Genomic DNA, 23,560 nt, shown 5'->3' on the forward strand with positions numbered 1-23,560 from the left:
GCAGTGGTCTGATACTCCTTCCATTTCAATATTATCGCTTGCACAGTGCTCCTTGGGATGTTTAAAGCTTGGGAAATCTTTTTGTATCCAAATCCGGCTTTAAACTTCTTCACAACAGTATCTCGGACCTGCCTGGTGTGTTCCTTGTTCTTCATGATGCTCTCTGCGCTTTTAACGGACCTCTGAGACTATCACAGTGCAGGTGCATTTATACGGAGACTTGATTACACACAGGTGGATTGTATTTATCATCATTAGTCATTTAGGTCAACATTGGATCATTCAGAGATCCTCACTGAACTTCTGGAGAGAGTTTGCTGCACTGAAAGTAAAGGGGCTGAATAATTTTGCACGCCCAATTTTTCAGTTTTTGATTTGTTAAAAAAGTTTGAAATATCCAATAAATGTCGTTCCACTTCATGATTGTGTCCCACTTGTTGTTGATTCTTCACAAAAAAATACAGTTTTATATCTTTATGTTTGAAGCCTGAAATGTGGCAAAAGGTCGCAAAGTTCAAGGGGGCCGAATACTTTCGCAAGGCACTGTACAGGTAGAGATACTGGTGTGCAAAAGAGCAGAAAAGTAAATAAATATAAACAGTATGGGGATGAGGTAGGTAAATTGGGTGGGCTATTTACAGATAGACTATGTACAGCTGCAGCGATCGGTTAGCTGCTCAGATAGCAGATGTTTGAAGTTGGTGAGGGAGATAAAAGTCATATTGCTTCTTAACTCAGCAGAAAAGTTTTCAGTTGTGCTAACATAATGGCAAAAGGGTTTTCTAAAGATCAATTAGCCTTTTAAAATTATAAACTTGTATTAGCTAACACAATGTGCCATTGGAACACAGAAGTGATGGTTGCTGATAATGGGCCTCTGTATACCTATGTAGATATTCCATAAAAAAAATCTGCCGTTTCCAGCTACAATAGTCATTTACAGCATTAACAATGTCTACACTGTATTTCTGATCAATTTGATGTTTTTTTAATGGACCAAAAAATTGACATTTCATTCAAAAACACGGACATTTCTAAGTGACCCCAAACTTTTGAACCGAGGTGTACTTTAACCTATGGAAGATGGAATTGAAATTGCAGAACTAAAAGTTAAATGAGGACAGGCTACAACACCAAGAAAAAGTATAAGTAATTTTAACCCTTACATGGTGACCAGACCAGGCACGCGCTTGCACCATGTTACATGCTGACCCCACCACTTGCGCTATGTGCGAATTTACACATACATGTTGAGTTGAGTTTGAGTTTATTTTATTTTTACAGGGACAGTGCACATTAATCAACGTTTCAGTAAAAGTGCCTGTTTTAGCCAGCCGGCTAATTTTCAACCGCAGTCCCTGGGCAGGTTATTAAAAACAATTACAATATAAACAATCATTGAGTAGTGTGCACACACAGAGCAACATAGGACAAGCAAGACATAGCATACAGACAGAGCAACATAGGACAAGCAAGACGTAGCATACAGACAGAGCAACATAGAACAAAAAGCAGCAAGACAACATTTGGAAAAGCAACAAAGTGTTTCCACACCTCACAAGCTACAGACAACAGACAACATAGAAAGCGGCAATACACAGCTAGGGATTATGATTACAAATCTGATTGACCTTTCTTTAGCCATGTATTCATACATTTTGTGAAAGTGTGATAGGTGGTGCAGTTATGTGTGTCTGTTGGCAGTGTATTCCAGACATGGGAAGCTGTCATTTACTAAAGGTGCTTTTCCTTAAGGGAACTATACAGTCACCTCTCATGGCAGACCTTGTGGATCTGCTGCCATGTGTTTGGGTTTTCTGTTTAACAAAAATACTGAGTGGAGGGGGAGCCAGGCCATTTAGGATCTTGAATACAAGACATGCGTCGGTGTATTGCACAAGATTTTCCCAACTCGGGAGCTCGTTTTCTGAGGATGTAACAGTGATGATGGCTATTGGGCTTCCTATCAAGCACTTTGAGAGCCTGTTTGTAGACAGACTGAATAGGTTTTAATGTTGTACAGCAAGCTTGGGCCCAACTAGTCATGCAGTATGTTTATTGGGGGAGTATCATAGATTTGAAGTACAGTTTTGCTACCTCTGTAGTCAAACAATTTTGTATAAATCGGAAATTAGCTAGGTTGAATTTGGTTATCTGAATGACCTTTTTCACATGCTTTTTAAAAGAGAGGTTGGAATCAAGTATTGTTTACAGACAGATTATTTCACTCATAATTCACTGTATCACAATTCCAGTGGGTCAGAAGTTTACATACACTAAGTTGACTGTGCATTTAAACAGCTTGGAAAATTCCAGAAAATTATGTAATGGCTTTAGAAGCTTCTGATAAGCTAATTGACATCAATTAGTTGATATTATAATTGATATTTTGAAGCAACATCTCAAGACATCAGTCAGGAAGTTAAAGCATACTTCGAAAGTTATGGCAAAATGGCTTAAGGACAACAAAGTCAAGGTATTAGAGTGGCCATCACAAAACCCTGATCTCAATCCTATAGAAAATTGTGGGCAGACTTGAAAAAGTGTGTGCAGCAAGGAGGCCTACAAACCTGACTCAGTTACACCAGCTCTGTCAGGAGGAATGGGCCAAAATTCACCCAACTTATTGTGGGAAGCTTGTGGAAGGCTACCCGAAACGTTTGACCAAAGTTAAACAATTTAAAGGCAATGCTACCAAATAATAATTGAGTGTATGTAAACTTCTGACCCACTGGGAATGTGATGAAAGAAATAAAAGTTGAAATAAATAATTCTCTCTACAATTATTATGACATTTCACACTCTTAAAATAAAGTGGTGATCCTAACTGACCTAAAACAGGGAATTCTTACTAGGATTAAATGTCAGGAATTGTGAAAAACTGAGTTTAAATGTATTTGGCTAAGGTGTATGTAAACTTCTGACTTCAACTGTATGTGCTTTTAATACAATAGGTAGGATAATGCATACAAAGCAGAAAAACGACCGTTTCCAATACTGCCCTATGAAGCAAAAATACAGTAACTGCTCATTTGGTCTAAAATGAGTTAATATAATTTTTTCTACATTAAATACATGGTTAATCATGTGGACAAGTATCCTGCCTCTATTGTATTGTGTTCTGGAGAAAATGTGGGTTATGTTAGCAGTAATTGCATAAAGTTACTCTAAAACCAAGGTAAATATAAGCATTTTTTTTCAGTTCCACGCTATGAGTATTTACTGCCTTTTTACTTGGTAGGGCAGAATAATCTGCAGGACAACAAAAATATTTTCATCCCAAATTTGTCTGTCTGACCGCCCACTTCCAACCGCAACATGAAAAATGCTGACCACACTGCAGTGATCTCTGTCGGGACCCGCAGCCCGCAGCCCGCAACCTGTGGTTGTTCGGCATGCAAAATGACTTGCAGATCAATGACTGTCAACACAGTTACATGCAGTTCGACACTCAAAGAGAGGACAAATCAGTTGTCAAAAAATAAGAGGTATTTTCAAAAGGTAAAAAAAAAATACAATATGAGCCCCCCAAAAATGTGAACCGGCTATTCGTAACATTTAAATCGATTTTCTGACCAATGCATGCTACATTTGGATCGTTTTAGTGTCCGCAGACTGATGTACTTGTATCTTAAACATTTGAATCAAGGACCAAAGTGTTTTTTTTAACATCCCTAATAAATGGCTCCTAGCTTCCATTGCATAGGCTACTTTCTGTCCCTAACCCTAACCCTGAAAATAAATAATATCAAAACAAAATAGGAATGTTTTTATAAAACATAACTGAATAAAAACCAGCAAAGTGGATCTAAAAAACCATTTGGGACAGCGTCACAGAGAGGTGAATGGTAGATGTAAAATGAATTGGTGAAATTCTTACAGGTTGACATAAAACCTTCTGTCAGGCTGTTTGTATCCACAAGGCCTCAGGTTTACTAGCCTGGCTGATGTGACTCACCTGTTACACAGTGAGGGAGAGTTGTGACACAGTGGTCTGGACAGGAATTTGTTTGTTGGTGCAATATTCGCGCAAAAATTATCTTGAGCTTTGATTGGTTCTCTCAAATGTGAATTTTTCCTGGGGCGATTTGAAAATCCAACAGTCGTTTTGAAAGGAGGCAGTGCTCTGGGGCTGTCCATGTGGGTGTTTAAGTGAGAAAGACACAGAGGAGAACCAATCAGTAAAAAAGCACGGCATCGTACCGACAAAATCAAAACAGCCTTTCCAGACTCTGAAGTCCGTAGGACTTCGAGTTTGGTGTCAGCCAGACTACAGGTTTGCCACCAGTGATGAGGAACCTTTGAAAGCTCCTTCAAATCCCGACAACTTGCCTACCCGACCCAATCCACCTTCTCCAGGCCATCTCTGGAGACCTTCTCCCATTCTTCACTTCTCCTCATCAACTCATCCCTGACAACTGGCTGCGGTCGCCTCCTCAAGGAACCAACACTCTACCCCTCTGACGTAAAAAAACAACGGACTAGAAACTATTTTTTTATTTTCTTTCCAAAACACTTGAGCATGCGGTCTCTCTCGTTATCTCACTCAGCATAATTTTCTTGACTCTAACCCGTCAAGCTTCAAGGCGGCTCACTAAACTGAGACCGCTCTACACTATTTCACAGAGGCTCTCCGCTCTGCCAAAGCTGACTCTGTCCTCTGTTCTCATCCTCCTAGATCTATCCTCTGCCTTCGACACCGTGAACCATCAGATCCTCCTCTCCGCCCTCTCAGGGTTGGGCGGATCAGGCTCTGCACACTCCTGGATTGCATCCTACCTGGCAGGTTGCTTCTACCAGGTGACGTGGAGAGAATCTGTGTCTGCACCCTGTGCGCTCACTACTGGTGTACCTTGGCATGACCCCGGACAAAACCCTGTCATTCTCTGTAAACATAAACGCAGTGACCCGCTCCTGTAGGTTCATGCTCTACAACATCCTGGCCATCCCACCCTTACGGGAGGGACGCTTCTGCTCAGCCCAGTCAAAGCTCTTCTCTGTCCTGGCACCCCAACGGTGGAACAAGCTTCGCCCTAAAGTCAGGACAGTGGAGTCCCTGCCCATCTTTCGAAAACACCTGAAACCCTACCTCATTGAAGAGTATGTTAAATAACCCTCACAGCGCCCCCTGGTTTAAAAGTAGTACATAGAAGCAATAGGGTGCCGTTTGGGACGCAGACACTGTAAAATTGCATTACACTGCACAGTTCCAGAAATAACATTCCTTAGCATGCAACATTACCCTTCCAATTCATTAAGGCCTGAGCTGTGATAACAAACAAAGAGCTATAGACGCCAACACAGGGGTTCCACCTCACCGGGGTTCCACCTCACTGGGCCTCAAAGGACTCCAGTTACACATACACCACACAGACAGAGGAGGACAGATAGTCTTGGACAATGGGCTATTTGAAGAGGAGGTAGAGGAAGATTGAGGTTGTGGAGGGGAGGGGGAGAGGTGGAGGAGGATGAGTTGGAAGAAGAGACGGAGGAAGAGGTAGAGGAGAGGGAGGGGGAATGGAGGGAGAAGGCGTAAACAAGGTGAAAAGGAGGTTAGAGGACGGGTGTCTACCGGGACTTGTTGGTGAGAAGTTCAGCGTCATAGTACCACTCCACAGTGGGCTCTGGGACAGCGGTGAACTGACAGTGGAAGACAGCTTCCTCATTCTTCAGGACAACCTGGTCCATTGGAGTCACTACTGGCCGGGGGAAACTCTTATCTGAGAGAAAGAGACAGAGAGATAGACACATCACTACATCTGTGGGCATCAGTCCATAAAAACACAACACATGCACACGCATGCCGCACAGATGCACATGCAAAACACCCACACTCACACATGCAAAACACCCACACACACACACACACACACACACTCACACTCACATACACACATTTCATACCAGGTTTTACTCAACGTTGCTAACAGCAGTGTGAGGTAGGCAGGGGGCCTTCAGGAGGTTCAGGATGTCAACACCTCTTGGCCCCAGGGAGACGTAATGAGGGCAGTAAGCACATTCCATAACTAGGCTCACGGCAAAACCATGACAGGGCACCCCCCCTACATCCCAAGAACCACACAGGCCATTCTCCCCTATCTTCTCTACCCTATACCAATAGGTCCTTTGATAAATTAAATTAATCTTGTAATTGTTAGAAAGATTCCAGAATGTCATCTTTGATTAGTTGATGGTCACACTGTAATTAAAGGCAGGCCCAGATTCTAAACCCTGTTTTTACCATCAGGCCCTAATGGTCTTACGTCAGTTAGCACAACATTTGTTTAGGGACTACGGATCGTGTTGCAAGACAACGGGGCCTAACAGGGCATCCTCTCTCCCCTCCTCCACCACCAGAACTTGTCTGCCAGCCAAACACACCCACTCTCCAGGCCCTGTTTCGGGCTGCAGCTGGCTTGGCGTGCCCAGTGAGGTGTCAGAGTCACAGGGTTTACCTCTAAACACCTAGCCACAGCTTAGGTCAGAAAGTGCAGACTGCAGCGCTTTAAATATGATTTTGGACATTCGTGTCTAATGCCCCTAATCCAGGTCTAATGGATAAGGCTCTTCAGATTTCACAGCCATAAAGAGATGTGGGTGCCAGAAACCCCATTAGGGTGTTCAAAACAGAGAAAAGCTGAACGCTAACTGGGCAGAACAGGACACACCTGGGGCAGACCTTGATTCAAATACTATTTGAAATGTTTGCTTAAGCCTGCCTGAAGAGTGCCAGGTGGACGGGGTTTGGGCATTTGGGAATTTTGTTATTGGTTACACAACAAGCAAGCTCAGTCCAGCGTTGGACGTGATTTCAAACATTATTTGAACCCTGGGTTTGAACTTGTGCCACCCACAATGTGAGCAGGCCATACTGTACTTAGGGACCTGTCCAAAGCTGTCTGTCAACTATTCACTCATACTGAAGGACTATGGGAGTGCACTGTGCAGCGGGTGGAAACTCAACAATTATATTTTTATTTATTTATTTCTTCTCTCCATCCAAGTGCTAATCTGATGTGCGTGCGGTGTGGTGTGTCTATGCGTGCATGCGTGTGTGTAAGCAGAGCAGGTGGCTAATCGGAGTGGAGATCAGGTTCCTCCCATAGATGTGCTCCTGACTGAGTACTCTATTTTGTGTGGTGATGTACTCCGGGGCACATTTCCACACACACATACTGTGTAATGAGCAAAAATGTATACAGAAACCAGGACAAAAATACAGGGACTCGCACTGTGAAATTGTGCTTATTGAAATAGAACAGAATCACCAAAAATTGAACATACCAGTTAAATGGAATTTCGGGGAATAAACTGAGGAAGCTAATGTTTACATGTACAGTACCTTTACAATAAGTGGATTTGTGTGATTTATAGTGTGTGTGAGAGAGTGGCTGTGGCTACTTACATAACTTACATAACGGTAGGCCCTGTAGTAATCACATTACAGGCTCTCTCTTCACACTAACGGTCCACAGCTACACATTCACTGCAGAACAAATCTCATAGTGCCGCCAGGCCTCTAACAGGCCTATCAGGTGACGAAACACACCATGACAGGTGTGAAAATATTTATGAAAAGTGGAAAATATGCTAACACGCCATAACCTTTATTTTGTTTTATTAACGTCACACTGTTGCCTGGCTCAACAGAGCAGCAGGCACACTGTGTGTGTGTGTGTGTGTGTGTGTGTGTGTGTGTGTGTGTGTGGTTCTTTGAAGACCATGCTGCAAAGGTAGGAACGAGAAAATACAACTCAGTAATGGGGCCAAATTGCCAGGGGGCCCAAGTGTGTGCGATGTCAGCAAAGAGAACAGGATTATGAAGCAGCATTTACTGAGAAGCAGAGCCCACACACACATATACTAAAACACACACACAGGATAAACGTGCACAGACAAAAAAGATGCATGCATGCACGCACACACACACACACACACACAACTCCCCCACCCACACATACCTATGATGTTGAGGGTGAAATTGGCGTTGCTGCACACATGGCCGGCTGCATTCTTGGCACAGCAGTAGTACAGGCCGTTGTCGTCGGGGCTGGCACTCTTGAAGGTGAGGGTGCGCTCTTTGTTGTTGATTTGATGGGTCTTCTCTGTCAACCTCATCCCATCCCGAAACCACTGGCATGTAGGCCTGAGGGGGAAGGAGAATAGAGGAGGCAGTTCAGTGGAAAGTAAAAATCCGTATTTGATATTACAATACACATACTGTAATATGCAGTTGAAGTCGGAAGTTTACATACACCTTAGCCAAGTACATTTAAACTCAGTTTTTCACATTTCCTGAAATTTAATCCTAATAGAAATCTCCTGTCTTAGGTCAGTTAGGATCTGTGAAATGTCAGAATAATAGTAGAGAGAATTATTATTTCAGCTTTTATTTATTTCATCACATTCCCAGTGGGTCAGACGTTTACATACACTCAATTAGTATTTGGTAGCATTGCCTTTAAATTGTTTAACTTGGGTCAAACGTTTCGGAGTAGCCTTCCACAAGCTTCCCACAATAAGTTGGGTGAATTTTGTCCCATTCCTCCTGACAGAGCTGGTGTAACTGAGTCAGGTTTGTAGGCCTCCTTGCTCACACACACACGCCTTTTCAGTTCTGCCCACAAATTTTCTGTAGGATTGAGGTCAGGGCTTTGTGATGGCCACTCTTTGTTGTCCTTGAGCCATTTGCCACAACTTTGGAAGTATGCTTGGGGTCATTACCATTTACCATTTGGAAGAACCATTTGAGACCAAGCGTTAACTTCCTGACTGATGCCTTGTAGATATATTGAAACACATCTCATCATTTTCCATCCTCATGATGCCATCTATTTTGTGAAGTGCACCAGACCCTCCTGCAGCAAAGCACCCCCACAACATGATGCTGCCACCCCAGTGCTTCATGGTTGGTGGAGTGCTGCAGAGATGGATGTCCTTCTGGAAGGTTCTCCCATCTCTACAGAGGTACTCTAGAGATCTGTCAGAGTGACCATTATGTTCTTGGTCACCTCCTGGACCAAGGCCCTTCTCCCCCGATTGCTCAGTTTGGTCGGGCAGCCAGCTCTAGGAAGAGTCGTGGTAGTTCAAAACTTCTTCCATTTAAGAATGATGGAGGCCACTGTGTTCTTGGGGACCTACAATGCTGCAGAAATATTTTGGTACCCTTCCCCAGATCTGTGCCTCAATATAATCCTGTCTCGGAGCTCTACGGACAATTCCTTAGACCTCATGGCTTGGTTTTTGCTCTGACATGCACTGTCAACTGTGGGACCTTATATAGACAGGTGTGTGCCTTTCCAAATCATGTCCAATAAATTTAATTTACCACAGATGGACTCCAATCAAGTTGTAGAAACATCTCAAGGATGATCAATGGAAACAGGATGCACCAGAGCTCAATTTCAAGTCTCATGACAAAAGGTCAAAATAGTTATGTAAATAAAGTATCTGTTTTCTATTTTTTATAAATTTGCTAAAATTTCTAAGAACCTGTTTTCGCTTTGTCATTATGGGTTATTGTTTGTAGATTGTTGAGGATTTTTATTTATTTAATACATTTTAGAATTAAGGCTGCAATGTAACAAAATGTGGAAAAAGTCAAGGGGTCTGAATACTTTCCGAAGCACTGTACATGCACCCCTTGAATTCTGAATTCAAGGTAAAGGAAGAGAGGTGGAGGGGCTCACCGTGGGTGTCCATCAATGTGGCACCGCAATGTCACTGGTGCAGAGCTCTCGATCTCCGCCTCCGTGGTTGGTTCCTTTAGGGTCACACCCCCACTTTCCAACCCTGTTAAAGGGGGAGGGGGAGGGAGAGAGAGAGAATGACAGAGAGAGAGAAAGCGCGCATGACAGAGTTAGAGAGAGAGAGAGAGCGAGAGAGAGAGAGAGAGAGAGAGAATTCAGTTCAGAAACAGTTTGTGTGTTGCAGTGAGGAGAGAGCAGAAAAGAGGGAGAAAGAGGAGAGACAGAAGAGGGAGAGAGGATGAGAGGGACAGGATGAAAATTTAGATAAGTGGTATTCTTATGCTGCGTCACTTCTCATGAAACACACTGTAACACAGTATCCAGGCTAACTGTGATGTTAATGGTAGCAGACACACTGAGAAAAGTTCCTTTCCAGTTTTGACCCAATTCCAATGTATAAGGAAAATTCAACAAAAATAGCACATATCTGTCATTATATCAGATTAATCCACCATACTGGCATGTAGCTATGATGTATGATAAAATGAGACTGGCAGATTCTAGTGATGCATGGCTAAACTTCCCTCACAGCTCTTTTTTTATTTAACCTTCATCTAACCAGGGGAGTCAGTAGAGATTGACAGCATGAAGCAGCATGAATCTCCCTCACGGATCCATTCCCACTGAAGTGTAACCAATTGATTTTCATAATGATAGCGCTTATTAGTCTTTGATTCTCCCCTGCTGTGTTGTGTGACAGCCTGCTTCCCAATGGGAACAGGGTTCTGGTCAAAAGTAGTGCACTATATAGGGAATATAGGATTCCATTTGGGATGCAACCTATATTGGCACTAACTGAGCGTGTAGACTACGCTCATTCATATAATGGTATATACAGTAATACGTGCCTTCATATTTGTCATGCTTAAATGTATGCATTTGACGTAATGAGGGCACATCCATTTAGCCAGTGTGTGTGTGTGTGTGTGTTAGTAGCAAGGCTCAAGTCACGCCCACCTGAGAATACAGCACAGTTCAGCTTTCATTTGGCTGTGTTGGCAAAATGGATAAGATTTGTCAACTATTTGTAAATTCACAGACTGCTTTCAAAATAGAAACGGACAATATTCATACCACTACTTGAGCAAAACACATTTTATCTTGGACATTACTATCAAGAGAAGTGTGAAACGATGTCTCAAAAGGATGGGGGTATCGTCAGAAATCGTAGACAGGGAACTAAAAAGTTTTTGACCCATGTGCTTATCAAAGTTAATTAACCAAACGGGGGAATAAACGCACTGACAAGGCAACGAGATGAAAAGAAAGAAGAGAAAACAATATACCTACAGTAAGTGTTCCCCTTTGTTGGATAGAAAATGTTTGATCATGATTAGATGTTTTGTAAACCTGGGATCATCAACTAGATTCAGCCGCGGGCCAATTCTTTCTAGAGTGGATCGCCGGGGGGGGCAGGAACATAATTACAAATGACTTGTAGACCGCAATTTGACCCCAAGAATCACAAACAGATATAAGATTTGATCAAAACATAATAATTTCAAACCGTGCTTACAGTTGAAGTCGGAGGTTTACATACACCTTAGCCAAATACATTTAAACTCAGTTTTTCACAATTCCTGACATTTAATCCTGATGTCTTGAGATGTTGCTTCAATATATCCACATCATTTCCACGCATGATGCCATCTATTTTGTGAAGTGCACCCTCCTGCAGCAAAGCACCCCCACAACATGATGCTGCCACCCCCGTGCTTCATGGTTGGGATGGTGTTCTTTGGCTTGCAAGCCTCCCCATTTTACCTCCAAACATAACGATGGTCATTATGGCCAAACAGTTCTATTTTTGTTTCATCAGACCAGAGTATGATCTTTGTCCCCATGTGCAGCTGCAAACTGTAGTCTGGTTTTTTCATGGCGGTTTTGCTGAGCGGCCTTTCAGGTTATGTCGATATAGGACTTGTTTAACTGTGGATATAGATACTTTTGTACCTGTTTCCTCCAGCATCTTCACAAGGTCCTTTGCTGTTGTTCTGGGATTGATATGCACTTTTCACACCAAAGTACGTTAATCTCTAGGAGACAGAACGCGTCTCCTTCCTGAGCGGTATGATCGCTGTGTGGTCCCATGGTGTTTATACTTGCGTACTATTGTTTGTACAGATGAATGTGGTACTTTCAGGCGTTTGTCATATGCAGAGGTACGAGGTGGCGCTCCTAGTGGCAGTGGATTTTAATGCAGGGAAACTGAAATCCATTTTACGTAATTCCTACCAGCAATTCACCTGTGAAACAAACTAGAGATGACAAAACTCTATATCACCTTTACTACACACACAGAAAAACATACAAAGCTCTCCCTCACCCTCCATTTGGCAAATCTGACCATAACTCTAACCTCCGAAATCCTGCTGACAAGCAAAAACTCAAACAGGAAGTACCAGCTCAGGTGAATTGGATGCTAAACTACAAAACTGTTTCCCTAGCACAGACTGGAATATGTTACGGGATTCAGCCGATGGCATTGAGGAGTTTACCACATCATCCACCAGCTTCATTAATAAGTGCATTGACGACGTTGTCTCCACAGTGACCGTACGTACATATCCCAACCAGAAGCCATGGATTACAGGCAACATCCTCACTGAGCTAGTGTGACGACCCTCCCACTCTGTCTGCCGAATTCTCTCTCTTTGCTCTTGTTTTCCTTAATAGGATGTCGGTGGGTGGAGCCGGGAGGGTCGTCAGAAAAATGGGACACACCTGGGCTCGGGTGTGTCCCAGGAAAAATGCATCTCTGCCCCATTCGTTGGAGAGACTCTCTCCATGCAGACACACTTACAGATTTTGGTTGTGGCATTTATGTGGATGTTTTGTTTGTTTGCGTTGGCACCTTTCAACACTACTCACACTACTGATTACTACTGACACACACCATTGTTAATTGTATTTACTTTACTTTAGTTAATAAATATATTTTGTTATTCTTTATCTCCATGTTGTCTCCCATTTGTTCTGAACTTCGAGCCGGTTTGTGACAGCTAGCCTAAAGCTGCCACTTTCAAGGAGCAGGACACTAATCCGGACACTTATAAGAAATCCCGCTACGACCTCCAACGAACCATCACTAATCCGGACACTTATAAGAAATCCCGCTACGACCTCCAACGAACCATCAAAGTGTCAATCCAGGACTAAAATCTAAATTCTACTACGCCGGCTCTGACACTCATCGGATGTGGCAGGGCTTGCAAACTATCACGGATTACAAAGAAAAACCCAGCCGCTAGCTGTCAAGTGACGCGAGCCTACCAGACGAGCTAAATGACTTCCATGCTTGCTTTCGACGTGGGCAACACTGAAACATCATGAGAGCACCAGCTGTTCCGGACGACTGTGTGATCACACTCTCCGTAGCCGATGTGAGTAAGACCTTTTAAACAGGTTAACATTCACAAGGCCACAGGGCCAGACGGATTACCAGGACACGTACTCAGAGCATGCACTGACCAGCTGGCAAGTGTCTTCACTGACATTTTCATCCTCTCCCTGACCCAGTCTGTCATACCAACTGTTGACATGAAAAGCTTTGAAAGGCTGGTCATGTCTCACATCAACACCATCATTCAAGACACCACAGTTCTATTCCAATTCGCATACCATCCCAATAGAGCCACCGATGATGCAATCTCTATTCACTCCACTGCCCTCTCCCACCTGGACAAGAGGAACACCTATGTGAGAATGCTGTTCATTGACCACAGCTCAGCAGTGTTCAACACCATAGTGCCCTCCAAGTTCATCACTAAGCTAAGGACCCTGCCATCCAGGACCTCTATACCTGGCAGTGTCAGACGAAGGCCCTAAAAATTGTGATACTGATACTCTCTGATACTGCAAGGCAAGCGGTTCTAAATCGTTAGTTAAATAGTTAACCAAAAAGCTACCTGAACTATCTGCATTGACCCTTTTTGCAATCACTTTTTTTGACTCACATACGCTGCTACTGTTTATTATCTATCCTGTTGTCTAGTTACTTTATTCCTTGTATATGTACATGTCTATCCCAATTACCTCTTACCTCTGCATATCGATTTGGTACGGGTACCCTGTGTGTATAGCCAAGTTATCGTTACTCATTGTGTATTTATTATAACTTGTATTATTATTATTTTCTATTATGTCTCTATTTTCTGTCTCTCTGCATTGTTGCGAAGGGCCCGTAAGTAAGCATTTCACTGAAGGTCTACCTACACCTGTTGTTTTTGAAGCATTTGATTGAATTAGCTAACCGTGACAGAGCGTGCCCTAGTGCTACATCGTCTGTGTGTGTCTTTGTGTGTGTGTGCGTTTGCAGTATGTCTGATGATGGACTTAGGGATGCTGATTGGCTATGGCTTTCAGTCAAGTCCTCTACTGTTATGAGTGGGTGAGGATGGGGCTCTCACTATGACCTGGGGCCAGACACACACAGACCTGTCATTAGGGGGTGCTGAGAAGGAGGGATGAGGCAAACCTTCCAACCAAGAGGAAACAGTGAGTCACAAAGGGAGAGAGGAGAGGAGAAAGTAACAACACCACACAGTCCACAAATACTCATCCATATGGCTGCCATGCCTTGTCAGTCTGCTTGGTAATATGACAGAACACCCTCCACCTGCCACCTTCCCTCTACAAAATACATCCGTTACTACAGACAGATATTATCTGACTTTTAAACTCTATTGACAATGAATGCTCAACCAAGACAGGAACCAGGGCAATGAAAAGAAACCTGGCAACCACAACCCATTAGGAGCAACAAGGCTGTATAAAAGCTAGGAGGCAGGCAGAACGCCAGGTCTGCATCGCTAGTGTTAATAACAGAGATGAATGCTAGGACATTGTTAGGACAGAGGCTTAGGGTTATTCACGCCTCGGCGCACCAAGGGACCAATATGTGTGTGTATGTATGGGTTACACTCAATGTGATGATTTGTTGCCATGGTGAATGGTTTCCCTGATGCAGTCAAACCACAGTAACCTGAGTTACGGGTGGATTTGGTCAGAAAAATAGACATAACTGGCTACTGTATTATGGTAAAATGAAAAACATTTCAGATGGGTATGGACATGATGAATACAGACTCTCCTGCAACTATTCCCCAAGTCGTTGTTGCAAAAGATAATATGAACAGTTTCTTTCCAAAACACTATATATCCCTTTTCAGAAATGTTGGTAAATATGTTTTTATTGTTTAAAGAACTTAGGAAAGAGATTGCCTACTGGGCACACACTGGTTGAATCAACACATTTTCCACGTCATTTCAATGAAATGATGTTGAACCAACCTGGAATAAACATTTAACTGGCGTCTGTGCCCAGTGGGTGTTGTGTTTTTTCACCATCTAATCATCACATCGGGTTGTTCAATGACAGACATGTATTTGTTTGAAATCTGTCACTTGGTGGTTTCATTTCAGAGAGACAAATAATTATTGCTAAACGCTATATATCTGCCTCACTCTCAGAGAAATAAGTAGTACTGCTAGGTTTTACACAGTCAAATGTAACAAATAACTACATAAAATAACTGCATAAGTGATACATTTGTGACATCGACACAAAAAAACATTGTTTAAAAAAAATCTAACTAGTAATATGAGATCTATATGTAAAACATTTACATTTGACATTTAGTCATTTAGCAGAGGCTCTTATCCAGAGGGACTTACAGTACATATTAAGATAGCTAGGTGAGACAACAACATATCACAGTAAAATATACAGTGTATGAATATTCCTTTCCAGCTAAAAAACAGATGTATAGCTTTTTGCAACAAAAAAAAAACATTTCGATGCACACCTAAAATATCTGAATAAAAAATCTGAGAACAGCAATATTTTTAAAACACACACACAATGAAGGTACCCTTAAGCAATAATATGTGGTGAAAAAACACAAATGTGAAAAATGTGTGAATATGGCATTATGGAAATAAGCTCTTCATATGTTCTTCTTAGTCAACTTACCTGGTAAAATAAGGGTTAAAAAAAGAAGGATACACGTACAGCTTTCTAAACATGAGACGTGAAATTACACGAAACAATACAATGTCTTAAAACATACTGTAGGCTATGTATCCATACAATACTATGTGCTTTACCCATCTCTAATCTTCTATTGTCGCCAAACATAGCTTGGTGCTGTGGAGCCAGTGCTCTCTGTTGGGGGAGGTGTCCATACTCTTCTGATGTGAGTGACAGAAAGTAGACAAGTGAATCGATGGCAAGTTAAAAACAACCCAGAGCGTTGCTGTCTGTCACACATGCACACACACACACACACACACACACACACACACACACACATTAATCCTGTCTCTCTGCTCAGTGCCAGTCTAGCAGTGTGGGTCTGACAGACACTGGGAGACTGGAGATCGAAGGGCTCACACTGACTGAGCTGCTCTAACGGGGCCTCATTTATAAACCGTGCTTAAGTACAAAATATACCACCAAAACATGCGTGCCCCAGTTTCCATGCAAAAGTTCCATTCCTCACCTTTTCTGTGATGGTTTCATACTCAAGAGGTAGCCAATAGGCCAGCAACAAGGAAACCATTCGTCTCTCGTTTAATTGGATCCATTTCAAAGTAGTAAACAGATAAGCTAGTTGTAATATTTTGCTCTATGTAATCTGATCCAAAGCACAGTTTATTAACGTGGAACAGCCGGTTGGTTGTATGCAACTTCTGTATTCTTATTACGTCTGAATACTTTCACTTCAAATTCCTCGAGTAGACAATATTGCACTTATACACATACAGTGGCAATAAAAAGTATGTGAACCCTTTGGAATTACCTGGATTTCTATATAAATTGGTCATCAAATTGGATCACGATAGTCACGATAGACAAATTAAAAAAAAGTCACGATAGACAAATATAGTGTGCTTAAAATAATTAGACAAATTATTGTATTTTTCTTGTCTATATTGTCCATTTAAACATTTACAGTACAGTGTAGGTTGGAAAAAGTATGTGAACCCCTAGGCTAATGAGTTCTCCAAAAGCTAATTGGAGTCAGGAGTCAGCTAACCTGGAGTCCAATCAATGAGACGAGATTGGAGATGTTGGTAAGAGCTGCATTGCCCTATAAAAAACACTCACAAAATTAGTTTGCTGGTCACAAGAAGCATTGCCTGATGTGAACCATGCCTCGAACAAAAGAGATCTCATAAGACCTAAGACAAAGAATTGTTGACTTGCATAAAGCTGGAAAGGGTAACAAAAGTATCTCTAAAAGCCTTGATGTTTGGGCTACTGAGGGGCGCAGTGGTCTAAGGCACTGCATCTCAGTGTAAGAGGCATCACTACAGTCCCTGGTTCGAATCCAGGCTGTATCTCATCCAGCCGTGTTTGGGAGTCCCATAGGGCGGCACGCAGTTGGCCCAGCGTCGTCTGGGTTTGGCCGGGGTAGGCCGTCATTGTAAATAAGAATTTGTTCTTAACTGACTTGCCTAGTTAAATAAATAAAAATAATTAAATGTTCCTCAGTCCACGGTAAGACAATTTGTCTATAAATGGAGAAAGTTAAGCACTGTTGCTACTCTCCCTAGGAGTGGCCGTCCTGCAAAGACGACTGCAAGAGCACAGCGCATTATGCTCAATGAGGTTAAGAAGAATCCTAGAGTTTCAGCTAAAGACTTCCAGAAATCTCTGGGACATGCTAACATCTCTGTTGACGAGTCTACGATAAGTAAAACACTAAACAAGAATGGACACCACGGAAGAAGCCACTGCTGTCCAAAAAAAAACATAAGTGCACGTCTGATGTTTGCAAAAGTGCACCTGGATGTTCCACAGCGCTACTGGAAAAAAAACTGTGGACAGATGAAACTACAGTTGAGTTGTTTGGAATCAACACACAACACTATGTGGGGAGAAAAAAAGGCACAGCACACCAACATCAAAACCTCATCCCAACTGTACAGCATGGTGAAGGGAGCATCATGGTTCGGGGCTGCTTCGTGGCTGAATGGAAGCAAGTCCAAGCCGCAATGTTCCAAAATACACTACAGTTCAAAGGTTTGGGGTCACTTAGAAATGTCCTTGTTTTTGAAAGAAAAGCAAAAGTTTTTGTCCATTAAAATAACATCAAATTGATCAGAAATACAGTGTAGACATTGTTAATGACTACTGCAGCTGGAAACGGCAGATTTTTTATGGAATATCTACATAGGCGTACAGAGGCCTATGATCAGCAACCATCACTCCTGTGTTCCAATGGCACGTTGTTAGCTAATCCAAATGTAGCATTTTAAAAGGCTAATTGATCATTAGAAAACCCTTTTGCAATGCGAGAAATTGCTAAGAAACTGAAGATCTCGTACAACGCTGTGTTACTTCTCCCTTCACAGAACAGCGCAAAATGGCAACCACCGTAAGTAGAAAATGTTTCAGAATTTGCGGGCAGTGCAGCAAAGATTCGAGAAAAAGTGCAAAACATTGTTGTCTTTAAACACTTTGTGTATGTAAGACAACCTAGACCTACAGCAAATATCACTGCAAAAGATTAACATTCTGCCATCAGCTCCAAAGACATTTGATCAAGTTCGCTATTGCCTCTGCCTAATTCGAATACTTCCTAAGTGTACAGCAAATAAGGGTAGTTTTAAATGTTTGTTCACGCGCGCACAGTTTCAGGACGGGTGTGATTTTTAACGGGAAACATGCGTATGTATGGAGTGCACCAAGTTTATAAATCTCATGTGTGTGCAGTCTTTTCAGAAATGGCACAAGCAAATATTTAGTGTGAAATTTACGCTACGGTTATAAATGAGGCCCCTGGGCCATATCACATTCAGGCAGGCACTGTCTGGATCATTACACCTATACACATGGGGGACTTATTTTGACAGCCAACCACAGGAAATAAAAGAGCTTGAGGTGTAGGGGGTCCTGGGAGACTCCGTAATTCTGCTATCAAACACCACAGATGCTGCTCTCCCAGGTAGCTCTGAGATGCTGTGGTGCATTGTGGGGAAAATAAAACATGGAATTCTATTAGGGAGATAGTCCGAATGTGACGGTGAGGAGTATGTGTGTGTGTGTGTGTGTGCGCGCGCATGGGCACATTTGGATGTGTGCAGATGCATGCACACACACCAAAGGTGTTTAAAAATCCAAATTTTCAGATTACCCATTTTTCCCACTAGTTCCACATCCCACTGTAATTCCACATCTCGGTACAGTAATCAATCAAGTTCAACCCTACAAACCCTAGGACTAACAAACAAGCTGACAATAGGCTTCCTGTCGCCTCCATTCTTTACCAGTGAGGTCAAGTGTTGGTCGGCTTGGATACAAAGGCCTGTTCCAGGGCGCGTTCTCAGGGCATGCACAGATCACCTGGCATTTTCACTGTAAATTTCATCCTTTCTTTGTCCCAGTCTGTAATCCCCACGTCTTGAGATGAATACAATACTTCCTGTTCCCAATAACTCTCAGGCTTCACGCAACAATAATTTACGCCCTGTAGCACGCACATCTGTAATCATGAAGTGCTTTGAAAGGCTAGTTATGGTACACATCAACTCCATCATTCCAGACACCCTAGCCTTTTAGGGATAGGGGGCAGCATTTTCACTTTGGATGAATTGCGTGCCCATAGTGAACTGCCTCCTACTCTGTCCCAGATGCTAATATATGCATATTATTATTACTATTGGATTGAAAACACTCTGAAGTTTCTAAAACTGTTTGAATTACCGTCTGTGAGTATAACAGAAACAGGAAGTGGAAATTCTGGGGCTGGTTGATTTTCAACTCATTGCCTATTCAAATCCAAATAAGATATAGGCGATGAGTTGAAAATCAACCAGCCCCAGAATTTCCACTTCTGTTTGGAAGTTTGCCTGCCTTATGAGTTGAGTCTGAACATGGCGTCAATATACACCGAGATTTGTGGATATAAATATGCATATTATCGAACAAAACATAAATGTATTGTGTAACATGATGTCATATGAGTGTCATCTGATGAAGATTATCAAAGGTTAGTGATTAATTTTATCTCTAATTCTGCTTTTGCTACTCTTACTCTACTTACTACTATCTTTGGCTGGGAAAAATGGCTGTGTTTTTTGGGATTTGGTGGTGATCTAACATAAATATACAGTATGTTGTGTTTTCGCTGTAAAATATTTTAAAAATCGGACACGATGGGTAGATTAACAAGATGTATATCTTTCATTTGATGTATTAGACTTGTTAATCTATGAAAGTTAAATATTTCAAAAAAATATTTTTGAATTTCCTGCACTGCCTTTTCAGCGGAATGTTGGAAGGGAGGTTCCGTTAGCGGAACCTGTGTCCTAGACAGGCTAGACCCACTCATATTTGCATACCGCACAAACAGATCCATAGGCGATGAAATCTGCCCTCACCCACCTAGATAAGAGGAATACTACATTTGAAGTCGGAAGTTTACATACACCTAGGTTGGAGTCATTAAAACTTCAAGCACTCCACAATTTTCTTTTTCACAAAATATTGTTTTGGCAAGTCGGTTAGGACATCTACTTTTCGCATCACACACGTAATTTTTCCAACAATTGTTTACAGACAGATTATTTCACTTATAATTCACAGTATTACAATTCCAGTGGGTCAGAAATTTACATACACTAATTTGACTGTGCCTTTAAACAGTTTGGAAAATTCCAGAAAATGATGTCATGGCTTTAGAAGTTTCTGATAGGCTAATTGACATCATTTGAGTCAATTGGAGGTGTACCTGTGGATGTATTTCAAGGCCTACCTTCAAACTCAGTGCGTCTTTGCTTGACATCATGGGGAAATCAGCCAAGACCTCAGAAAAAAAAATCTGTATTAACTGAGTCAGGTTTGTAGGCCTCTTTGCTCGCACACGCTTTTTCAGTTCTGCCCACAAATGTTATTTAGGATTGAGGTCAGGCTTTGTGATGGCCACTCCAATACCTCGGCTTTGTTGTCCTTAAGCCATTTTGCCACAACTTTGGAAGTCTGTTTGGGGTCATTATCCATTTGGAAGACCCATTTGCGACCAAGCTTTAACTTCCTGACCTATGTCTGAGATGTTACTTCAATAAATCCACATAATTTTCCTCCCTCATGATGCCATCCAATTTGTGAAGTGCACCGGTCCCTCCTGCAGCAAAGCACCCACACAACATGATGCTGCCACAGCCCCGTGCTTCACGGTTTGGATGGTGTTCTTCGGCTTGCAAGCCTCCCCCTTTGTCCTCCAAACATAACAATGGTTATTATGGCCAAATAGCTTGATAGGCAGCTAGCTAGCAGCTAGGCTAGCTGCTACGCCAAATAGCTCTTCAGATCTGGCCTTGGTTGGAAAGATCTCTGGAGAGAGACTAGCAATCCCAGCAATTGAGGCCATCTGCGTCGTGAGATACAAACTAAAAAGTTAGCTAAATACTGAAGAAACTTTCCAATACACTTTCAAAACAACAAACTTTTCAAAACAACAAAACCGAACTCTCCCTCGTTCTATGTTCTACAGGAAGTGACTATGGGTGATGGACTGTCTGTTTCTCCTTTTTCTGATTCATTCATCCAGCCTGTGAATTGGATTGCTGGAGATCTTCCATATTGGAGTAATTAGCAGCACCGCCCTCGATCACATTGCGCTACAGAAGTTGGTATGTACAGCCCAGTACATCACTGAGGACAAGCACCCTGCCATCCAGGACCTCTATATCAGGCGGTGTGAAAGGAAGGACCGGAAATTTGCTAAAGACTACAGCCACCTAAGCCATAGACTGTTCTCTCTGCTTCCGCACAGCCTGACACCAACAGGCTCCTGAAAGCTTCTATCCCCAGCCATAGACTGCTAAATAGCTAACAGAATGGCTACACGGAGTTGAGCTGAGTTGACCCTTGTATTTTAATTTTTGCTCTGTCTCTATGCACTCTAACACACACAACATGCACACACATTCATACTGACTCTAAACACACACACACACACTCACATACAATCATAATTTACGCTGCTGCTACTCTGTTTATCATATATCCTGATGCCTAGTCACCTTAACCCTATAAATATCCACCTCTATCGCTCCAGTATCCCTGCACAATGAAAATATTTGACCAAACGGCTCAAATCGTCTTATGTAGCTAAATTTTAAAATGTATATTTTTGTATGTTTTTTTTTTACATTGGATAAAAGTAGAGCACTATAAAATGGTATATCATACACTGCATTTTTGAGGAACAATGGGAAAGTAATTCTGCTTAGAAAGTTGATAAACTTGTAAATTCACTTTGAGAAAATGGCCTTTAAATGTTTTGGTACCTAGTGAAGAGCTCCTCTTTGTCTACAACCATTCAGCATCGTTCACACCCTCTTAAGCTTTAGCCCCACCCATCTCGTTTTGCTCTCTGAGCGTTCAGAGCGCACACGTTTACCTCTGTTTACCTCTGGATAACATGAAAACAGCCTAACCAGCTCTGCTGGCACCAATTTTATTATACTTTTTTGTTGACGTTTACTGACACTGGCCATATTCAACGGATGTTGTGCGTTCATAAATTCATCAGTTATTCTGCGCTCTGGCATACTCAGACTGAATTTACGAACACACCCGAAATGGTTACTTGTGTAGTGGAGTCTTTTGTTAAGACATGTAGCTAGCTAGCTAGCTAGGTAAACAACAAACCTAGCTAGGTAAACAACGATCATACACATCACGTAACTTTAGCTAGCAGGCCAGCCAGCTAACATTAGCTAGTTAAACAACAATGAACATAGTGCCAAATCATGTCGTTAGTACTCTGCATGAATCTGCTGGGAGCTGGACAGGCGGGAGCACCTGTAGGGAGGAGACGGAGAGACAGCCTGGTGCGGGGGGATGCCACCGGAGGCCTGGTGCGTGGAGGAGGCACCGGATAGACCGGACCGTGGAGGCGCACTGGAGGTCTCGAGCACCGAGCCTGCACAACCCTACCTGGCTGGATACTTCCCATCGCCAGGCCAGTGCAGCGAGGTGGAACAGACCGTACTGGGCTGTGCTGGCGAACCGGGGATACCGTGCGCAGGGCTGGTGCCAAGGAGACGCACTGGAGACCAGATGCGCTGAGCCGGCTTCATGGCACCTGGCTCGATGCCCACTCTTGCCCGGCCGATACGAGGCGCTGCTATTTAAAGTACCGGGCAATGCCTGCGCACCGGGGAGACCGTGCGCCTCACGGCATAACACGGTGCCTGTCCGGGCCACCTCTCTCCACGGTAAGCACGGGGAGTTGGCTCAGGTCTCCTACCTGACTTAGCCACACTCCCTGTGTGCCACCCCCAAGAAATGTTTGGGGCTGCTTCTCGTTGCTGTTGTGCTGCTGTGCCAACTCCTCAAAATGCCACCGCTCTGCTTTGGCTGCCTCCAGCTCTTCCCTGGGGCGGTGATATTCCCCAGCCTGTGCCCAGGGTCCCTTGCCGTCCAGAATCGCCTCCCATGTCCAGGAGTCCGGAGATCGCTGCTGCCCGATACCACGCTGCTTGGTCCTTGGTTGGTGGGTGATTCTGTAACGGCTTTCTTCTTCCTCTTCTGAGGAGGAGTAGTAGGAAAGATCGGAGGACCAAAATGCAGCGTGGTATGTATCCATAATGTAATTTAATGAGAGTGAATACAGAATACAAAAAGAACAAGAGAAACAAAATGAAAACCGAAACAGTCCCGAATGGTGCAAACACTGAAACGGAAAATAATCACCCACACCACACAGGTGGGAAAAGGTTACCTAAGTATGATTCTCAATCAGAGACAACTAACGACACCTGCCTCTGATTGAGAACCATACCAGGCCAAACAC

General features: G+C 42.8%; 1 protein-coding gene across 1 annotated transcript in view; it reads right to left on the reverse strand.

The window, feature by feature from the left end:
* LOC110525690 (inactive tyrosine-protein kinase 7) overlaps positions 1-23,560 on the reverse strand; it is a 209,750-nt gene that overhangs the window by 62,557 nt on the left and 123,633 nt on the right. The window contains exons 3-5 of the mRNA XM_036980912.1: positions 9,690-9,792; positions 7,962-8,146; positions 5,573-5,720 (exon numbers count right to left, since the gene is read on the reverse strand). Of these exons, the coding sequence (XP_036836807.1) occupies positions 5,573-5,720; positions 7,962-8,146; positions 9,690-9,792 (436 nt within the window). The remainder of the gene's footprint in view (positions 1-5,572; positions 5,721-7,961; positions 8,147-9,689; positions 9,793-23,560) is intronic.

The sequence above is a fragment of the Oncorhynchus mykiss genome, chromosome 1 (genome assembly GCF_013265735.2).
Source record: "Oncorhynchus mykiss isolate Arlee chromosome 1, USDA_OmykA_1.1, whole genome shotgun sequence".
NCBI classification, from domain to species: Eukaryota; Metazoa; Chordata; class Actinopteri; order Salmoniformes; family Salmonidae; genus Oncorhynchus; species Oncorhynchus mykiss.